Genomic DNA, 20,393 nt, shown 5'->3' with positions numbered 1-20,393 from the left:
TCCAGTTTTCACAGCCCCCCAGAGCAGAACTGCAGGGGAGAAGAAGGGCTTCCCCTCTGCTCCCCAGCCCAATTCCCAGCTCGGTGAGATGCCACTGCAGCTGGGACTAGACGGGATAGGGTGCATGTGAACTGGGAAGGAATCCCATGGGCAGGGTTGCACCAGCTTGGTGCCAAGCACGGGGACACCTGTACCACTTGCCCTCCCTGTCCTGGCTCCACCAGGAGACCCCCAGCCACCTCCCAAGAGCTTCACGCTCCAGTCCAAGGACCCAGCTCCTCTCTGGGAGCATCAGGCCAAGCCCCCCCTGCCCCCCAAAAACAGGCAGCAGCCGTGGGGCTGCAGGAAGGACAGATGCCACAGGGCAACTGCCCCAGTGCAGGCTCCTGCCTTTAAAAACCTACAATTTACATAAAACTGCCATTGTAAAACCTTCCCACAGAGCAGTGACACACAGGGAGGCAGGGACAAACCCACCCCACAGAGAGCAAGACAAACCCTAAAGTCCAGATCCGGCAGGGACAGGCAAAGCCTGGGGGTGATGTGCCAGGGCAGCAGGCATTACCGGCAGGTGCAGGACTCTGCAATCATGTTCTCATACTCCTTGTAGAGGATGCCGCCGTTGCGCTCAATCATGAGGACGCTGATGGGGCTGTAGCGGTAGGGGACACAAGAAGGCCGGGGCACGTTGGCATCCACCAGCTGATGGACGAAACTCTGCACCACAGCGTGGTTGGGTGCGTGGTAGTCGTAGCGGAGCAGGCGGGGACAGACACCCTTGCAGTAGCGTGGGTTGTAGCGGTGGGGTGCAATGATCCAGTGGTCCCAGCCCAGCTGGGCAAAGCTGACCGGGAAAGGGCGCAGGGAGCAGTCGCTCTTCTCCCTTCCCTGCTCCCGCAGGTAGCCAGGCAGGTCATGGGCCAGCGTCCCCGTGTCACGCCGGTGCCGGTGGGGCTCTGCCGCTGGAGGTGCCAGCCCAGCCCTGGTGTCGTTGAGGTAAAGAAGGAGGAAGGGGTGGCTGGGGTCCACTGGGGCATCGCCACCCCCTGACCGACCAGCACGCACACAGACATGCTGCAGCACCAGGCTCCTCGCGCTGCCATTCCCCGGCACCAGGTAAGGGGTGACATCTGCTTCGGCCCAGCCATGGCTGGGGCGGGCGGCAGGGTTGAGCAGCACCCCAGGTGCCTCACTGGTGGCCGCCAGCTCCAGGGCGCAGAGTAGGCGACCACGGGCCAGCGGCAGGCTGGGCAGGTAGACCACAGCTGCTCGGAGGAGGTGCTCGGCCTTGGGCTGGCTCTCCAGGTGGTAGGTGAGGGGCTGCACATACCAGCGACCTGCAGGGAAGCAGCAGTCAGTGCCACCCTGGTACAGCACAGCAGGCACCGTGCCAGCACAGCCTTCCCCCAGGTGCTGCCACAGCCCCACACAGTGCAGTGGAGCCCGTGGCATCACCACCCTCAAAGCCTGTGACAGCCAGGTGGGGCACGAGGCAGCAGCCTCAGCAAACAGCAGCCTTGTGCCACAGCTCACCAGTGGGGTGAAGGACAAAGGGAGGCTGGGGCGATTCCCATCCTCTGCACCAACACCTCTGGCCTGGCACAGCATCGGGCAGGATGAAAAGGGGAGAGGGGCATGTGGGGCCAGTGATGCCCTTGCCCATCTCACCCCTGGGGCAAGGAGAGCCTGGGCTTCCCCCAAGGGCGACCGCCAAGGGCAGCCCTGCAGGGCACAGGCCATGCCAGCCCTAGCTGAGACACTATAAAGAGAGATAAAGAAGGCAGGCAGAGACCCCCCCAGGGCTCAAGCCCACCCTGCCAGCTCCACTAAGCTCCCATACTGCCCTTGGCTCCTTACCTGCCCAGGGCTGACCCTCGTGGGAACTGGCCCGGACCAGGCGGATGGTGTTGGTTCCCAGGCTGCGGCCGTGGCGCGGTCGCCCTTCGCGGTCGGCGGCACGTCGGTACAGGTTCAGCATGTAGCGCAGGGGCTGCCTGCTTGCTGGCCCCACTCGCCAGCCCCGGCTGCCTGGGGCCTGCACTTGCAGGGCCTGCAGGAGGGGCAGGGCAGGGACAGCGGGCAGGGAGCCGGGGGGCAGCAGGGACTTGTTTGCAGCCCGGGAAAGGGGCACAGCAAAGAGGAGAACGAGGCTGGTGAAGGGATGGAGCAAAGCCATGATGGGGGTGGGTGGTGGGTGAGTAGAGCAAGGTGGGGCTAGCTGGCAGCAGAGTTAGGGGGAGCAGGTAGTCATGCTTCTCCCCCCTTGGAAAGGCAGAGCCGGTTGCAGGCACAAGCAAAAGGAGAGCCCAGGTGCTGCCAGCTGCTATTCAAGCCACGACAACCATGCCAGCTGCTTCAGCTTGGCACAGGAACAGAAAGGTGGGGGGGGCTCTAGATGCAAAAAGGGGTGCAAATTCCAGACTAAAACCCAGACCGGGGCAAAGCCAGCCAGCCAGAACCCTGGCTACAGAGGCTGTAAAAGCACAGAGGTGAGGGAGCGAGGGGGGGGTGGTGAAGTGGGGTGGGTGGGGAGGACCAGCTCGCTCAGCCCACCTGCTCCTGGCCAGCCTCCTCCTGCAGGGTATGAGTCCTGGCCCCCGGGGCCCATTTTAAAGGCATGGGCCTAATTAGTGTTTAAAGGGCCAGGAGCTCCCTGAGTCCCAGGGGAGGGGGGCTGGAGCCCAGTGGGGTGCTCTGCTGTGGTGAGAGCCTGTCCAGCTCCCCCGTGCCCTGTGTCAACTCTCTGGCAGCGGGCTCAGCACCTTCATGCCCATTGCTGCAAGCTGGTACGCACCACTCAGAGCAGGCACAGAGCCCGGGCATCTGCTTCCAGCACATCCAGGCTGCCCAGTGCCTCACTTGCCCCAGCTGAGAGATGGGCATCAAGCCCAGGGACCGTGGCACTGAGGCACAGGAGTGTGCAGAGTGACCTGGAGACCAGCGATGCTGAGTGTGGCCAGGTCAGCTGGTGGTACCCACACCCCAGGCATCACCATGCCCACAGCTTCACCAGACTTGGCCGTCCTAGCTCTGAGGTCTTTCTGCCAGCACCTGCCCAAGGCCTTGGGGTTGCGAGGGTGATGCCAACCCTCTTGCTGGCATGGGTCATTTGAGGCATTGCCCTTACAGGGGACATTGCCCCCCAGCCCCAGTGCTGCTCTGTGGCTCTGTGGTGCTTGCCTGAGGCAGGCTCTGTGGGTACACCACAGAGTGGGGGTGCAGGCAGCCGCAGCCCATGCCCCCAGCAGAGTACCTGGCATGGTGCCCAGCCCCATAGGACACCGCTGCTGTCATGCCAGGATGGAGGGGGCTGGGGGGTAGATACTTTGGTTGGGAACCACTGGCTCAGGTGCAGGGGCAGGAGAGGAGCTGGGAGGTATGTTGGTGCCTGCCCTGGGTGCTGCCCACCCTTCCCAGTGCCAGCCAGGCACGGTGGTGAGGACTGGGAGGGCCATGTGGGGGGGTGTCAGGGTCTCCCTGGAGGATGTGGTGCTTAATGGGGTGTGGGGCCACGTGACGAGCCAGGGTGCAGAGCCCTCACGCCTGGCTGGGCAGCCCTGGTTACTCATTTGAGAAAGGGCATGGGGGCAGTCGAGTCGGGTGGAGGCTGGGAAGAGTCCGGGCATGGCAGGAGCCAGCTATGAGTGGGGGGCATGGCAAGGGGGGTGGCAAGGCCATGGGGGAGAGCAGGAGAGTCGGGCCAGGGTGGACATGTCAAGGCCGTGTGAGTGAGGCTGTGCATCGCTGCTGGGTGGGCTCCAGCACCATCCAGGGACACCCCCAGCCCCAAGCCCTGGGACCCCCTGACGCAAGGATGGGGCACATGTACTGGGCTGCCTGCAGCGGGGCTGGGCAGGGCGCAGGCAGGGTTCAAAGCAGGCGCTGGCGGACGGGGGCTGCCAAAAAAAACTCAAGGGATCCTTCCTGTGCTGGGGCTGAGGAACCCCGGGGGTAGCTCACCAGCCCGGCACAGCAAGCCCACCCTGCCAGGCCACGGCGCTGCGCCCACCCAGCCTGCAGGCAGCCATGGGCCGCGGGCGTTGCTGGCAGGGCAGAGCTTTCCGGGCCAGCTGCGCTGTCTGGGAAGGAGATGAGTAAGAGCCGGGGCCCCGGGCGGGAAGGGGAGGAGCGGGACTCCCCGGCTCCCTCAGGAACCAGCACCGATCCACTCCCACCGCCCCCAGCCACCACCCGCCGCCTCCTTCCCCTGCCTCAGTTTCCCCAAAGGGGCACAGCAGTCCCTCCTGGACCTGGTGGGGGAAAGGTGGAGGTGCAGCCCGGCCATAGTGCCATGCACACCCCGGGGTGCTCGGCAGGACAGGGTGGGGGCTGGAACGGGCAGGCCAGACAGGAGCCGGCAGCGCGTGCTCGCCCGCAGGCAGCGGGGCTCAGGGCGCCAGCGTGATTGCCAGGGCGGGGTGCCCCGGGGGAGCCTTTTGCCCCGGGGAGCTGTGGTGGGTGCTGGATCACCCCACTGCTACCCGAGCAGACACCCCCTTGCACCCACGTCAGTGCTGCCAAACAGCCGGTCACACCGTGCGTGCCAGGCTGAGCTGTGCTGTGCCAGGCTGAGCTGTGCCAAGCTGGCCCTAACAGTGCTGGTCCCTGGTGGTACCATACTGTGCTGGGCCAAACTGGGCCATGCTGTGCTGAACAGTGCCAGGCCAAGCTATGCGAGGCCAGACCATGCTGTGCCGAGCTGAACCGTGCCAGCCCTGCTTGTCCATGTCAACTTGAGCTGAGTGAGACCGGGCTGGGCCAAGCGGAGCCAAATCAGGTCAGGCCCCTGGCCGTGCCATGCTGTACCAATCTGAACTGTGCCAGCTCTGTGTTATGCCATGCTGAGCTGAGCCATGCCAGAATGCGCCAACCCAGCTGAGCTGCACTGAACCATGCTGGGCCAAGCCATGCTGGGCCAGCCAACCCGCGCAGGCCCCCTTGCCACCCCATGCTGAGCTGAGCCAAACAGTGCTGGGCTGAGCTGTGCTGGGCTGGGCTGAACTGAGCTGTGCCAGCCCTCCATGCCATGCTGGGCTGAGCCAGACTGAATCGAACCATGCTGGCTGGGCCGTGACAAGCTGAGCCAAGCATCTCAGTGCAGGTCCCTGGGCCGAGCCATGCCATGTCAAGCCAAGCTGAGCTGAGTAGCACGGTGCTGTGCCATTGCGTGCTGAGCCATGCCATGAGCTGAGCCATGCCAAACTGTGCCATGAGCTGTGCTGAGCTGTGCCATGCCGTGCTGAGCTGAGTTGTGCCGAGCTGATCTGTGCCATGGCTGTGCTGAACTGGGCTGAGCTGAGCCATGCCAAGCCAGGCTGTGCTGAGCTGTGCTGAGCCGAGCTGTGCTGTGCCAAACTGAGCTGTGCTGTGCTGGGCTGAGCCGAGTCGTGCCATGCAGCGCTGAGCCGAGCCGTGCCGTGCCGAGCCGATCGCCGACGTCCCCCCGCGCCTCATTGGCGGCGACGGAGCAGCCCCGGTGCCGGGCCGGCCCCGCCCCGCCGCTCGGCTCCGTGCCGCTCAGCCCGGGCGGGCGGGGGTGTCATTTCCTCCGCTGTGCGGGGCCGGGCCGGGCCGGGCCGGGCCGGGATGGGGCGGTAGCGGCCATGGAGCGGGCCGAGGGCCGGCCCGGCGCCCCCCAGTACGTTCATGTGCAGCTGCAGGGGGGCGCGCCCTGGGGCTTCACGCTGCGCGGCGGGCTGGAGCACGGCGAGCCCCTCATCGTCTCCAAGGTAGGCGCCCCAGGACGCAGTCCCGCGTGGGCTCCGCGGCATCACCCCGCGAGGGGCCTCCGCGCCGTGGCGGGGCGCGGGAAGGGGGGGGGGGGGCGACGGGGCACCCGGTGCGCGGTGGCGCTGGGGGCGCGGGGAGCCCTGGCCGGGGAGTCGCGTGTCCCGGCGGGGCGGGGCCGTGGCGGTCCCCCGCACCCACGTCCCCCCGCGACCCGCCACCCCGAGCCGCGGGGGAGAATGGGAGCGGGGGCCGTGGGGGCCGAGGGGGCGGAGGGACAGCCCAGGCCCGGCGGCAGGAAGAAATTCCTCCGGCACATCCGTTGGGCTGGCGGCGGGGGCGGCCCCCACGTCCCCTCCACGTCCCCTCCGGTCCCGTCCCGCGGGGCGCAGTCGGAGGGGACAGCCCCCACGGGCACCCCCGGGACCGCGCTCTGCGGGGACGTTGGGGGCCACGGTGTGGAGGGGACCGGAGTCCGCCTCGTCCCGTCCCCCCCGAAACGTTTGGGCAGGGCCGGGACCGGGACCGGGGGCTGGTGTCGGGGTGCGGTGCCGAGCGGGGCGGGGGGGGGCGCAGGGCCCGGCCGCCCGGGTCCCTTCCGCAGCCGGGAGCGGGGAGAGCGAGGGTGGGGCCCCACGACCGCGACGTCCCGCCACGCAGGGGGTCACCGATTCCCGTGGCCCCGCCGGGACATCGCCCTCCGGGGAAACCCGCGGGGAGCCGGGCAGCAGCCGGGGGTGCCCCAGCACCCCGTCCCCACGCGGAGCCCGGCCGAGCCCCCTCCCTGTCACCGGGCGGTTTAACTGCCTGCCCGCCCGGTGCCACCGTCCTGCCGGGGCCGGGGTGCTGGCGGGCCGGGCTGTGCCGCGGCCCCCGGGCTGCCCCCCCGGGCCCTCCACGCCCTGCGCCGGGACGCGGGCAGCGTGGTCTGGCTGGGGGAGCTGGAAAAGTGGCTCCGGTCCCTGCCCTGCGCCCTGGGGTGGCACCGCCGGTTTGGGGGGGGGGCCCGCCGCCCGCCCTCCCGACTCGCTGCCGGGCCTCGGGGCGGTGGGTCCCGGTGTGTCTGCCGGCTGCTGGAGGGGATGGAGGGGGGATGGGATGTTCCCCCCCGCTGCTGAGAATTGGGGGAGGGGGGGGGTGTCCTTGCGGGCCGGGGGGTGCCGGCCCCCGCGCTCCCCCGGCTGGGCCGCCGCCGCCGCGTGTGCTCTGCAGACAAAGGGGGCTTGTTCCAGCGCTCTGTGCATTCAGGGGAGGGTCCCCCGGGGCGCCCGCGCCGCCGCCGCGGCCGGCCGAGGTGTGTGCGTGCCGGCCCGTGCGGGGAGGGGGCAGCCCCCGCCAGCGGTGCGGGGGGGGGGGGGGGGCTGGCCCCGCCCCGGAAAGGGGAAGGGGGTCCCAGCGCTCGGGGAGACAGTTTGGCCTCTGAGCCCGCTCTGGGAGCCCTTCCTGTGGCCGAGTCCCGCGGCAGGGCTGGAGTGGGCTCCTGGCCCTCTGTGGGGCTGCTGAGCACCTCCCAACACAGGGTCCCCCCTGGGCCCGTGGGGGGGCAAGGAGGAAGGTCTGCGTGGGGTAGGGTGGGCACAGCTTGGGCACTGCCATGGCTGTGACTCCTTCTAAGACAAGTCTCTCCTGGGACAGGCAGATATTTCTGTGAGCCAGCTGATGCCCACCATTAGGGCCCAGAGTGAACACCAGGGGTGGTGTCAGGGAGGTGCCTGGGGCTGGCCTGGCCAGGCAGGGCAGCAGGCGGTGGGGTTTGGCTGCCAGCGCTGAGTTCACTGGTGGTGAAGGCAGAACAAGGGGCTGTTTGTGCCAGATTTAGCTCTTGGTGAATGATGCCAGGGCTGAGCCCTGTCCGTCCCGACACACGTGGTGGCCCAGACACGGGTGCAGCCCCAGTGGTGTCCTGCACTGGGGTGGGGGGGGGAAACCCGTCACCGCTGACTCAGCCCCATGGCTGTGGAAGGCAGGATGGGGTGGGCACATGGCAGAGGACTGGGGTGAAGGTGCAGCCTGCCCTGCCTGCCCGCTCTGCTGGAGCTGCCTGGTGGCGGGCAGCAGTGTGACAGGGGTTAATCCCGGGTGCTCCAGCGAGTGCATGGTGGGACTGGGAGCCCTTGCAGGCAGCTGGGGCCTGGTGCCAGGAAGGCAGCCCCATGGACGACTCCTGGCTGGGAGGGCAGCCTGCCCGCACAGGCAGGCGCATTGGGCTGTGCCCAGCCTGGGCGTGACATTGCAATCCCCAGGTCCCTGAAAAAACGGGAGAGCTGTGGGGCGTGGGGCACAGCCATGCCAGGCTGGGCAGGAGCTATGACTGTCTTGCCTGGTCCCCGAGGTGCCATGTTGCCCGTGGGCAGCGGGATGCCCCTTGAGCCCTGCCCAGCACCAGGGCTGGGAAGGGATGCCCGGGGGCACATGCGTGGTGGCTGTGGGTGCCCCCTGGCACTGGGGCCTGGCTGCTGCCCAGGCTGGTCTGTGGAGATGGCACTACGGGCACTGTGGGCAGAGCTTGTTTCTCTGCTGGGCCAGGAGTGACAGGGCAGGGTGGGCACAGAAGCCCCAGCATGGGGCCAGACCAGCTCTGCCCATCACCCTGCGGGCAGCCGTAGGACCCAGCCAGGTCAGGCTCCACATCCACACTGGGCCTGGGGGCACAGGGCACCCCAAGTCCTGCCCCACATGCCTGCATGCCCCATGCATCTGCCACCACGCAGCCCAGCAGCTGGGCTTGCTTGCCAGCTTGCCAGTGTGAGGGGCTGGGCATGGCAATTCCCAGCCATTAGGAGCAACAGGATGGGCAGAAATCAGTGCCAGCACCGGGCACTCTGCCTGCCCCAGCTGGGCACGGCTCATCCCAGGTCTGCCCATGCTGCACCTACCTGCTGGGGCAGAGGGGATGGTCTGGGGCCCCTCCATGCTGGCAGCAGCGTGGCCCTGTGTCCTCCAAGCCGTGGTGGTATGGGGTGACAGACTCATTTTGGCTGTGGGTGCCAGGGTGGGGTAGGCGCGTGCCAGGGCTGGGCACAGTTTGGTGCTTCCCCTGCTGTTGGCTTCCTTGGGCACAGACGGTGTGATGGCATCCTTCGAAATAACTGCCGGTGCCCAGGCAGGGCTGATGGACTGGGAGCAGCGGCGGGGGGCTGGCATCCGCGCTGGACAAAGGGCCCTTGTGCTGCCCGCGCCTGCGGGGGAATCTGCTAGGACGGGACATTTTTCTTCTCCCCCCCTCCCCGATGCCCTTTCCTTGCTCAGAAATGCATGTGACCAGGGCAGGGGGGTAGCTCAGCGCTGCAGATCCCTCTGCGGTGCCTGGGGCGCAGGCACCCCCTCTCTGAAGCCTCCTTTTTCCCCTGGCACCTGGCGGCAGCAGCACACCCCCCGGCGTGTTCTGGGGGGCTGTACCCCCCCTGACACCCCTCTTTATCGCCCAGGTGGAGGACGGGGGCAAGGCTGCGCTGTCACGCCGGCTGCAGCCAGGCGACGAGCTGGTGAACATCAGCGGGACGCCGCTGTACGGGTCCCGCCAGGAGGCTCTGATCCTCATCAAGGGCTCCTACCGCACCCTGAAGATGATCGTCCGCAGGTTGGCAGCGCTGGGGGGGGAAGGGGGGCAGGAGGAGCAGTGGCGTCAAGGCTGGGGAGGCATCACCTGCCCGGGGGACTGGTGGGAGCCTGGCACGGGAGCCTGGCAGTGCCCCTGTCTCCACCCTGGAGGTGCCCCGTGCTGGGACGGGGTGGGGGGGCAGCCCCACCGTGGCTGCCAGCACCCCATGGTGGGGGTGAGGGTTCCCCAGCCCCGTGTGCCGCCGGCAGAGCTGGGGTGGTGCGGCGGGCTCGCCACCCCCTTGCTGGGCGGTATCCTGGAGTGTGGCCGCTCCTCTCCCTTCCTGCCTGCCTGCCTGCTGCCTGCCTGGGAAAGGAAGGAGAGGCAGGGCCGGGCCCTGAAGTCCTCTCCCCGTCCCCCCCCAACCCGCATCCACTCCCTGGCTGCATCCCGACCAGGCTCCAGCTCCAGCGGCACCGAGGGGCTGGGACGGTGCAGGGCACTGCCCACGGGGCAGGGGGTGCCACGGGGCTGTGCTGGGGTTCAGCATCATCCATGGTGAGTTTGGGGGCGCTGGGCGGGGAGGGACCCCTGTGCTAATGACACAGCTTGTCCCTGCCCACCCGGCGGATGCTGGGGCAGCACTGGACACTTGGGGGTTATAGGAGGTGGCATCTGCCCACATGTCTGTGCGGTGGCACTGAAATCGCTGTCTGTGTGCGCTGGGGGGACTGGAGACCCCCATGACTGCCTGGCACAGGGGGTGGGACGGGGCCTGGCACAGGACCCCTCCCTGGGGATGTGATGAGGCTGGCACTTGCTGCTGGTGTTGAGGGAACGAGGAACGAGGGGGGAAGGTCAGGCTTGTGGTGGGGACACAGATGTGGCCCCAGAGTCCCCTTGGTGTGCCTGTGGAGCTGGTCCAGTCCCAGCAGGGACCCTTGCCCTGCCGTGGCATTGCCCGTGGGCTGCGCTGGGGCCACGTCCTCGGTCCCCTGTTGATGCTGGCAGCGGGGATGCTGCAGGCAGGGGAGCCCCGGCAGTAGGGGGGACCTGTGGGATCCCCCTGCCCGGTGCTGGCAGGGTTGGACCCTCCTTGCCGCTGTCCCCCCTCGGGCGGGCGCTGGCCTGGAGGGGGGACAGGAAGCCCTGTAGGAAGTGACTTCAGCCCCGGTTCCTCAGGCTGGCTTCCTCCCCATTCTTGTCCTCTCCCGCTGTTGCTCTTGGCAGGAGGAGCGTGCCCGTCCTCCGGCCCCATTCCTGGCACGTGGCCAAGCTTGCCGAAAGCCGCCCCGACGCCCCCGCCATGCACTACCCTGCTGACGCCTTCAGCCTCTCCTGGCCCTCGGGGTGTGATGTCAGGTGAGACCCCTGACCCACCCCCGGGGGCACCCATGGGACCACATAAGGGGAGGAGGTGGACGGGGCACCCAGTTGGGTCGGGGCAGGGGGAGTGTGGGGTGGGTGCTCGCTTGCTTGCCCCACGCTACTGTTGGGCATCCCCCCGCATCCTGCCGCCGCGCTGCCCTTTCCCCTGCCTGTTTACTCTCTGGCTCCCGACAGGAAGGGGCGGTGGCTCTGTCGGAGCTGGCCAGGAGCTGCCGAGTCCCAGTACCCCCCCTGCCAGAGCAGGCAGGTCCCGAGTGACTGGAGCCACGCATGCCCTCTGTCCCTGTGCCTGCTCCCTCTACCAGTGCCGGGGCAACCTTGGTGCTGCCCCCAAACCCAGGCGTGAAGGGCAGGTTGGGGCTGTGCCAGCCTGTGCCCCCCTGTCCCAGGGAGGGGGTGTATGTGGTGGTGGGGTGTTGGCTCCCTGGGATCTCGTGCCCATCGAAGGGGCTGGTGGGGAGCTGGGTGGGGGACGGCAGGTGCCCCTAACGCCGGCGTGGGGCCGGGCGGCAGCGAGCTGTCCCTGCAGTGGAACCCGCTGTCCCGGCACTGCAGCACCGACCGGAGCAGCTCCATCGGGAGCATGGAGAGCCTGGACCAGCCCGGCCAGGCCTACTATGAAGGGGACCCCTCACCCGTTGACCAGGGCATATACCACAGCAAGAGGGACTCAGCCTACAGCTCCTTCTCTGCCAGCTCCATCGCCTCTGACTGCGCCATCTCCCTCCGCCCCGAGGAAGCCGCTTCTGTCGACTCCGGCCTCCAAGGCCCCTGCAAGCCCCCTGACGGGCGCTACCTGACCACGGGGGCTGAGCCACCCGCCAGCCGGCACGCCGAGGCCTGGCGGGTGCCTGTACCCCCCCAGCCCCCTGTCAGGAGGGACAGCCTGCGGGCAGCCCCGACCGGCGGAGGGGACAGGCGCCGGGTGTCGGTGTCGGCAGACATGCTGCACGCCAAGGGCCGGTGGATCTCTGACACCTTCCTCTGCCAGCGAGACGGGGAGGCGGAGGCTGCAGGCGGGAGGACGCCATACGCCATGAAGGACCGTCTCTCTGCTGACCAGTATTACATGCTGAGCTCCCACTCGGACCGGTGCCCGGCTGAGCCGCTCGTGGGGGAGAATGTGGAGCCTGGCAACCGGCTGTACCCAGATGGTGGCATGCACCGAGTGCCAGATGCTGTGGCAGCAGGTGACAGCCCATTGCTGTCCCCCCTCAAGGGCCATGCGCCGCACCGGCACAGTGCTCCTGAGCAGCTGCTGGCTTCCCAGCTCCGCTCGCTCCAGGTGGGCACTGGCAGTGGGCGAGCCTCCCCAGCTCCCGATGGGCACCGCTGGACCTTATCCCCGCTGCACCCCGAGGACAGCCGGCTGGGGACCGCGGGGGCCACCCAGGACCCCCCGCACTGCCCAGAGCCATGTTGCCGTCTGCCACCCTGCCGCTGCTGCCCTGAGCTGCAGCGAACCTGCGGGCAGGACGGGCGGGGGGCCAGCCCAGCACGCAGCACCGAGGGGCCGGCGGAGGAGGAGAGCCGGGCGGGGGGACGACGGGCTGGGGGTCCTCCCCACCGCTCCGCTCAGATGCGCCGCCGCAGTGACCGCTTCGCCACCAGCTTGCGCAACGAGATCCAGCGGCGCAAGGCCCAGCTGCAGAAGAGCCGGGGTCCAGGTGCCCCGCCACCTGGTGAAGAACCAGTGGAGGAGGCAGAGGAGCCCCCCGAGGGCAGCGTGCCGGTGGAGGGACCCCGCGCCCTGGCCGAGCGTCTCAGCCCCACGCCGAGTGAGGACAGCAGGAACCCCGGCCGCTCAGGGGACCGGAGCATTCCCACCCCTGACCAGCTGCCGGTCCCCAAAGGGCCCCCGTCCCCTGAGCGGGTGGTGCCGATGGGTCGGGGCCACTGGCGCTGGTCTCCGGAGCGCAAGCTGCAGCCACAGCGCTCGCCCAGCCCTGGTGAGCTGGAGGGCTACGGCCAGGGGCCGGCAGCCCCCAGCTCCCCACCACGGAGCAGCGATGAGGCCGTCCTCCTGCCCTTTGCTGACCGCCGCCGGTTCTTCGAGGAGAGCAGCCGGCCGGTGCCGCCCCGGCATGGCAAGCCCCCGGCAGGTGATCCTGGTGCCTTCCAGCCCCCTGGCCCCGAGCGCCGGGACACACGCCGCCTCTCTGTAGACCAGACCTACAACCCCCCCTCACCCAGCCGCCCTGGCTCTGCCGGCCCCTATGCCGAGTGCTGCCGGGAGCAGCCCCCCTGCTACAAGCCGCTGGGGAGGCCGGGGGAGCTGGAGTACCTGCGGGGCTTCTCCTACCCCTATGGAGTTCCCCTGCGCCCCGAGCCCTGCCGCTACTGTGGGGGGGACCCATGCCCACCACCGCTGCCCCGTGGACGTGCCTGCCGCTGCCACCTCCAACCCTGGGCACGCTGCCCAGACTGCTACTGCCCGGCCCCCCGCCCTGGGCGGGAGGAGAGCGACGCCTGGCCCCCCCGGAGAGCTTTCGCCCCGGTGAGTGAGCCCCCTGGGACTGTGCCGGAGAGCAGCACTGGCACCACCCTGCACCCCTGGAGCATGACCCTGGGTTGGGATGGGGGTACTGTGCCCATGGGGGGCCCTGCAGACCTGCATGCCTCCTGCCCCTGGACAGGGATGGGTTGGGGGGTGCTGGGGAGGGGGATGCTGACCCTTCTTTCACACTTTCTCTCCTTCTCACATGCAGGAATTTCCTCTGGATGAGTGGGAACCGCCAGCGATAACTAGGAAAGCCAGTCAGTCCATCGGGTGAGTGCACGACAGGTGCCAGGCTGCTGGGGTATGCATGCCACTCGGTGGGGACACCTGCCAGTGAGGCGTGGGGACTGCTGTGACTTTAGTTGGTGAAGTACCAAGCACCTCTCTTAACGCCCTGGCCACAGCCACACTGTGCCCTGCAAAGCTGGGGCACATACCACCTTGGCCAAGCAGGGCCTGAGGGTGCGAGGGGGATCCTGCCTTACCCATCCCCAGGGGGCTGGGGGCATCTCTGTGGGGCTGTGCCCAGCACAGGAGCACCGGGAGAGCCCAGGCTTCACCTGCCAGTGGGGCTGGGTGACTCCAGCTGGGGAAACTGAGGCAGGGGTGGGGCATGAGCTATGGGGGAGGTGACTGTCTGAGGGCGATGAGTGCCCCTTTCTCTCCCCAGCGAGCTCTCCCGCTACCAAGTGGGCTTCCCAAGGGTTGCCCCCTTCCACCCCTGCTTTGAGAGTGCTGAGCCGGAGTGGCCGCCCTGCTACCGGACCACGTCCACGCATGACCTGTCATGGGATGGTGACCGTGTCGCCCGCTCCCCCGAGAGCCCCCCGGACCCCCTACACCGCCCGCTGCGGGGCAGAGCCTTCTCCGAGAGCCACCTCAACCTAGAGCCTGCCAGCCCCCGGGGCCGTGACCGGAGAGACCTTCCCCGTGCCAAGCTGGACCCTGCTGTCATCTCCCAAAAGAAGGGCCCCCCACCTCCCCGCCCGCCTCCCCCCAACTGGGAGAAGTACAGGCAGCGCCGGACATCCCAGCGCCTGCCGGATGGTTCTGGGCATGGCTCTGCCTTCACTGCTGCCCCGGTGCCAGCCCGCAGCATCGTTGAGGCTGTGCGTGAGCGCTCACAGAGCCTCACTGGGGAGCAGGGGGGCCGGTCCCAGGGGCACACTGCTCGCCCCCCTGCCCCGCCAGGTGCCTGGCCCCGACCCGAGCCCCCCAGATTGCTCCGCAGGACACCTGAGCCCGATACTGGCAGCGCTGAGATTTGCAGGCAAGTGCCACCGCGGCGTGGGGGTGGGAGCGGGGCTGTGGGCACAGCCTGGGCATCGGGTGGCATCTGAGGACATGTGGTCCTTTGAACCCTGTGTCGGAGCATCCTAATCCACCCCCTAGGGCGGGCTGTGGGGTTTTGTGGGGTGGGGGATGTCTGTGACTTCTTTCCCTGGGGTGGGCACGGCCCTGCGTGTCCTTGTCCCCCACGGGCGGGCAAGGGAGGTGACGTGGGTGCCCCCGGGCGGGTGTCAGCAGGGCGGCAGGTGCCGGGGAAGAGCGACCGAAGGTGAAGCACCCCTGGGAGATGGAGGAGCAGCCCCAAAGGCTTGGCCGGAACCAGGAGCGGGGCTGGGCTGGCCCCTGTGGCACGAGTGAGTGCTCCCTGCCCCTGCATGGTGGCCCCCGCCCTGCCACCCCAGAGGCACCCAAGCCCAGCCCCGGAGCAGCAGAGGGGGCGAGCTGCCAGGGGAGCCGGCCCCAGCCCCGCCGCGTGGACTCGGATGAGCTGCTGTGGGATGTGGTGGGTAGGGACCGCTCCCTGGCCGGCATCCTGGCCCCCTCGGCCCCCCTCTGCACCACCACCGAGGTGATGGGCGAGCTGCTGGTGGCGGGGGAGCGGCAGGCCTGGCGGGAGCGTTACCAGCAGGACTGGCGCCTGGAGGCCCTGGCGCAGGACAGGTAGGGCTGGCGTGGCACTGGGCACCGTGCTGAGGCCAGGCTGCACCCTGCCAGCCCCGGCGCTGAGCCCCTGTCCCCACAGGCAGGGCTTCGAGCCCATCTCGCCGCCCCCTGGGAGCACTGCCAGCTCCACCTCCTTCTCGGCATATTACGGCGCGGCAGCGGGCAAAGCTGAGCCTCTCGGCAAGATGAAGGAGCTGCCGGAGGTGGTGGAGGGAAGCTCAGAGGACGAGGAGGAGGAGGTGGACCGCGAGCTGCTGGAAAAGAAGGTAAAGCGGGCACTGCTGGGGGCGATGCCCTCGAGGCTCCCCCCTGCCATCACCAGGTGTTCGTGGAGACCCAGGGCATTGCCAGGTGCTCACATGGACTGGGGCAGCACTGGTTGTTTGTGGGAACTAGGGGCATCGCCGGGTGCTCGTGGGGTATGAGACATTGCCAGATGCTCACAGGGACCAGGGACATTGCCAGTAGCTCATGAGAACCAGAGGCATCGTTGGATGCTTGCGGTCTGTGGGGCCCAGTGCAGCATGGCACCCCTGCACCTGTGTGCCAGTCCCCCGGTCCCAACAGGGGGTGGCCCCAGTCACCCCGACCTCTTCCCTCACAGCTGCAGCTGATCGAGAGCCTGAGCCGCAAGCTGGCGGTGCTGCGGGAGGCACAGCGGGGGCTGCAGGAGGACATCAGCGCCAACGGGGCACTGGGCGAGGATGTGGCTGCCCGCCTGCAAACCCTCTGCACCCCGGGGGAGTTCGACAAGTACCGCCAGTTCGTGGGCGACCTGGACAAGGTGGTCAACCTCCTGCTCTCCATCTCGGGGCGCCTGGCCAGGGTGGAGACTGCCTTGGGCAGCCTGGGGCCTCATGCCCCCGCTGAGGACAAGGTGGGCACAGGGCAGGGGGGCACCTGTGGGGCGTCGGGGTGCCGGACCCCCCTGCCAACATCACCCATGTCACCCACAGGTGGCCCTGCGGGAGAAGCAGCGGCTGCTGGTGGAGCAGCTGGAGGATGCCAAGGAGCTGAAGGAGCACGTGGGGCGTCGGGAAGAGGCGGTGGGCGCCATGGTGGCACGGTACCTACCCGCTGAGCACCTCCAGGACTACCAGCACTTCGTCAAGATGAAGTCGGCCCTCATTGCCGAGCAGCGGGAGCTGGAGGAGAAGATCAAGCTGGGCCAGGAGCAGCTACGGTGCCTCCGCGAGAGCCTTGGTCAGGCCCCCAAGGGCTGCTAGCCCCCTGCCCAGCCTCCCCCCGGGACCCTGGTCATGGCCCCAGCTTGCTGCCAAAGCGGATCTGCCCCCTCGGGGGCTCTCACTGCGTCTGTCTGTCTGTCCAGCCCCTGCCTTTTATTTATTTATCTGGTTTACCGAGCAGGGGAGGGGGTGCCAGTCCAGGCGCTGGCAGGGATGGTCGTGTCACAGACCTGCCCTGGGCTCTATGGGCACCCAGCACCCTGTGGCCCAGCAGGACCAGATGAACAGATCCTGTCACCCCTCTGCTACTCATAGGTCTTTCTGTGCCCGTGGGGGTCCCTGCACCTTGTCCTGGACACCAGTGCCTGTCTCACAGCTGGTGCTACACCGCGTGCCTTAAACACCCCTCCAGTTGCCCTGGGGCATCTCCACGCAGCACCTGGAAGGGTTAAACTATCCTCACCCTCCATCATGCCTCTTTGTCCAGCTCTGTCCATCTGTCCGGTGGGAGCTGGAGGAATTTCAGCCCCAGCATCCTCTTCCTCTTCATTGTGTCCGAAACAATAGCCCTGGCCAACAGGTCCTTAACCCACTCCCCACCGGCCCAAGGCACAACGGGGGGCCGAGTTGGGTGCTGGTAGGTGCTGTGCACCCCTCTCCTGGGGGACACTGTGATGGGTGCCCCTGGGATGGTGTCCTGCCAGGGGATGGGGTGCTGGCAGCAGTAGACTGAGGACTGTGGGTACCTTCTGCCACCAGTGGTGTGGGCATGGCGACCACCTGGCCTCATCCAGCCCTCCAGCCTCTGCCCTGGCACTGGGAGGGATTAATAGAGGAAGAACCACGCAAAGGATGAAATGGGGTACCTGTCCCCCTCCTCTGTGCTGTAGCAGCCCCAAATAGCTCTTAGACCTCACCTTGGGCCACCCCCCTGGCCCATCCCTGTCCATCTGTCCCCACAGGATGGGCAGGCGCCTTGATGCTGATTTTGCACAGGGATTTCATGCAACTGGCAGCAGCTTGGGGTGGTGGGGGGGAAGCGTTTTGGGGAGGCAGGATGGGCCCCAGCCCTTTTGGGGGTGGCCACAGCTGGGCAGCCCAGCCCCAGGGTGCAGGCAGTGCTCATGCCTGCCCACTCGACACTGCAACAGCCCCCCATGTGGCTGGTCGCCCCGTGAGCCCCCCCCAGCCTGTTGAACACTACACCCCACACCTACCTGGCCCTACTCTGGGATGGTGCCTGGCAGAAACGGGGTTCCCCCCATCCCCCCCTCTCAGCCACCCCCTGTGCCTGCCCAGGGACACTGGTAGGGCCAAAGACTGCACCCACTGGGAGGTGGGGGACATGCTGCTCGGGGAAGGGGGGGGGGCGGGAAGCGAGCCCTCAGCAGGTGACCTGCGGGGGTCAGCAGGTCACCACGCCAGGGGTGTGTGCCGGTGCTCGTGCCTTGCTGCGTGCCGTTGTGCCTCTCTCACACTAAAGGAGCAGCAGCAGCTGCACAACTGCCTGAGTTGTGTCTCGTGTGGTTTGTCCCTGCATCCCCAGCCAGCGGCACTGGGGCTGGTGGGTGCCCGTCATGCCGGGGGGGGTGATGCTCCACCTGTGGTGATCCAAGCCCTGGCAAGCTCTTGGGACCCAATGCCCTTCTGGCGCTGCAGGCACTGGGGTGCGACCATGGGCAAGGGGTCTTCTGCACCCAGTGCCACCAGGCTGGGTGAGGGCAGGGGACAGTGCCTGGACCCCTCACTTGGGGCACACAGAGTGGGCACTGCGTTTGGGTGACGGTGGTAGCGTTGCCCCTGGTGCTCACAGCCGTCATCGCTGCCAGAACTTTCGGGGTGGCACCGGGGAGGGGGTGGCCCCATGGGGGTGGCAATGCCCAGGGGGGTGGCATGGTGGTGCTGCTTGCTGCTGAGCTGGCTCTGGGGTGCCCCTGGTTCACCCCGGCACGGCAGGGAGGTGCGGGTGGGCACGGCCACCATCCCCTTGCTGGCCAAATGGCTTCCCCAGGGCCTCTGCGTGCCAGCCGGGCACCACGGAGCGGGCCCCCTGCCCACGCGTGGCAGCTCCCCCGAGCCCGGGCAGGGCGGGGGGAGCCGCGGTGCGAGGGCAGCGCCGGCCGCTGGGTGGCGGCAGAGCCCGCGTGTGAGCACACGGCCACCGGGGGGGTGTGTGTGTGTGTGTGTGTGTCACGCGTGCGCACGCACACGCGTGTGGGTGCGTGAGGCGGGTGTGTGGGGGCCCACGCACGTGGGGGGGGCCACGGGCGCGATCGGTGGGTGCACGCATGTGGGTTGGAGTATGTGCACACCCACGTTGGCACAGAAACATGGGAGGATGTGTGCGGGAGAGCCCATGGGTGTGCGTGTGCGCAGGGCTGAGCACACGCCGGGGTAAAGGTGTACACACGCACGTGGGAGCACGTAGGTGTGTGGCTGAGCGTGAGCACGCGTGGGGGAATCCAGGCACATGCATGTCAGCGCATGCAGGTGAACACAGGCATGCGCACAGGGGAAGGCGTGCACACGCGTGTGAGCACACACAGCTGAACGTGCCCATGCGCAAGTGAATGTGCGCACACACATGTGAGCACACGTGCACAGGGAGAGGAGCACAGCCTCAGGCTGGGGAGCACAAGCACCAGTGTGGCAAGTGTTTGCACGCGTGGGTGAACACACACATGGGGGAATGTGTCCACGTATGTGATGTGCACATGTGAATGTGATGTGCACATGTGAATGTGATGTGCACATGTGAGCACACGTGGGTGAACGTGTGTGCATATAGGTGAGTGTGAGTGCACGGACGGGGCCACTTGTGCAAGCCCACGCAAATGGATAACTGCAGGCACACGGGGAGGGGGATGATGCACACGTGTCTGTGCCCCGTGGCCCATTTGAAGACTCTCTTGCCCCTCCACGCAGCTCCCACAGCTGCCAGGCAGGACCGTGGGCGCAGGGCACGGCCTGGCTGCTGGGTACTGGGATCTTCAGTGCCTGTGCTGGATGCAGCCATGGGGGGGGGGGGTCCTGGGGATTCCTGCGTGGGACCCGGGGGGAGCTGCAGGCCAGCAGGCTCACTGTAAGCTGCAGGGCTCCTGGGTCTCCCAGAGGTACAGACATGACCCAGACACTCTGGGGCTACAGAACCAGGGATGCGTACCCCTGAGGGACCAGGAGCTGGGGGAGGGTGAGGATGTGGCAGGTAGTGATGCTTCAGTGAGAGCCAAGCTCCCCCCGCCAGCCCCCTGCCCCATGTGGGAAACAGCATGTCCCAAAATGTGGAGGTCCAAACTCTGCAGCAGCCCCCCCTGCCCCCCTGCTTGTTACACCCCAAAAGGGCAAAGCCACACATTAGGTGGCTTTCCTTGGTTGGACCAAGGTTGGACCTTGTTTGGAAATTCCTAAAGGATTTCCTCTTTATGCCCAACCTAACCCCACTGCCTTTCAATTTAAAACCATTGCCCCTTGTCCTGCTGCTACAAGCCCTGGTAAAAAGTCTCTCTCTGTCTTTCTTTATATATTGAAAGGCCACTAAAAGTCTCCCTGGAGCCTTCTCTTCTCCAGGCTGAACACCCCCAACTCTCTCAGCCTTTCTTCCTAGCAGAGGGGCTCAGCCCTTGGACCATTCCTGTGGCGTCCTCAGGACCCGCTCCAACAGGTCCATGTCCTCCTTGTGCTGGGGACCCCAGAGCTGGACACAGTGCTCCAGGGGGGGTCTCACCAGAGTGCTGTAGGGGGGGACAACCGCCTCCCTGACCTGCTGGCCACACTGCTGGTGATGCACCCAGGACATGGTTGGCTTTCTGGGCTGCGAGCACATGTTGCCAGTTCATATAGTTTGCATGTATGCGTGCAAGTAAGTGTGTGGAGGCATCAGTGCGTGTGCTCACCCATGCCCACACATGTGCACACGTGTGCCTGCATGGGTGTGGGCACATGTATGTGCACAGCAGCAGAGCATTTGCTTGCCCATGCCTGAGCTGTGCATGCCGATGTGTGGGTGTGTGCACACACACGCACATGGCCACGGTGTGCATGCTTGCCCATGCCACCCATGTGCATGCCCTGGCCTGTGTGGGTGGTGCACACGTAT

General features: G+C 67.4%; 2 protein-coding genes across 5 annotated transcripts; one reads left to right on the top strand and one right to left on the bottom strand.

Annotated features, from left to right (window-relative positions):
* Nucleotides 1–561: 561 nt before the first annotated feature.
* BMP15 (bone morphogenetic protein 15) lies at nucleotides 562–2,176 on the bottom strand. The gene is made up of 2 exons (XM_074835040.1): nucleotides 1,858–2,176; nucleotides 562–1,337 (listed from the first exon to the last, which is right to left on the bottom strand). Exons 1-2 carry the CDS (start codon nucleotides 2,174–2,176, stop codon nucleotides 562–564), a joined length of 1,095 nt encoding a protein of 364 aa, XP_074691141.1.
* Nucleotides 2,177–5,565: 3,389 nt separating this feature from the next.
* On the top strand, nucleotides 5,566–17,808 carry SHROOM4 (shroom family member 4). 4 transcript variants are annotated; one of them, XM_074835530.1, is made up of 10 exons: nucleotides 5,566–5,729; nucleotides 9,156–9,307; nucleotides 10,499–10,630; nucleotides 11,213–13,154; nucleotides 13,366–13,427; nucleotides 13,828–14,427; nucleotides 14,685–15,107; nucleotides 15,190–15,376; nucleotides 15,715–15,987; nucleotides 16,067–17,808. In XM_074835530.1, the coding sequence occupies exons 1-10, from the start codon at nucleotides 5,604–5,606 to the stop codon at nucleotides 16,334–16,336; spliced, it is 4,167 nt and encodes a 1,388-aa protein (XP_074691631.1). In that variant the 5' UTR covers nucleotides 5,566–5,603; the 3' UTR covers nucleotides 16,337–17,808. The 4 variants fall into 4 exon arrangements, with proteins under 4 accessions (XP_074691631.1, XP_074691630.1, XP_074691632.1 ...); XM_074835529.1 differs by having other exon boundaries at nucleotides 11,171–13,154; XM_074835531.1 differs by lacking the exons at nucleotides 5,566–5,729; nucleotides 9,156–9,307 and having other exon boundaries at nucleotides 10,509–10,630; nucleotides 11,187–13,154.
* Nucleotides 17,809–20,393: the final 2,585 nt, after the last annotated feature.

Source organism: Strix aluco, chromosome 10, assembly GCF_031877795.1.
Source record: "Strix aluco isolate bStrAlu1 chromosome 10, bStrAlu1.hap1, whole genome shotgun sequence".
NCBI classification, from domain to species: domain Eukaryota; kingdom Metazoa; phylum Chordata; class Aves; order Strigiformes; family Strigidae; genus Strix; species Strix aluco.
This window is presented reverse-complemented; position numbering and strand designations above follow the sequence as displayed.

Coding starts and splice junctions, on each gene's coding strand:
- SHROOM4 (XM_074835529.1), top strand. CDS start 5,604: ATGGAGCGGGCCGAGGGCCGGCCCGGCGCCCCCCAGTACGTTCATGTG. Junction 5,730..9,155: donor AGCCCCTCATCGTCTCCAAG/GTAGGCGCCCCA, acceptor TTTATCGCCCAG/GTGGAGGACGGGGGCAAGGC. Junction 14,428..14,684: donor GGCAGCGCTGAGATTTGCAG/GCAAGTGCCACC, acceptor GGGTGTCAGCAG/GGCGGCAGGTGCCGGGGAAG.
- BMP15 (XM_074835040.1), bottom strand. CDS start 2,176: ATGGCTTTGCTCCATCCCTTCACCAGCCTCGTTCTCCTCTTTGCTGTG. Junction 1,338..1,857: donor CGAGGGTCAGCCCTGGGCAG/GTAAGGAGCCAA, acceptor GCTTCCCTGCAG/GTCGCTGGTATGTGCAGCCC.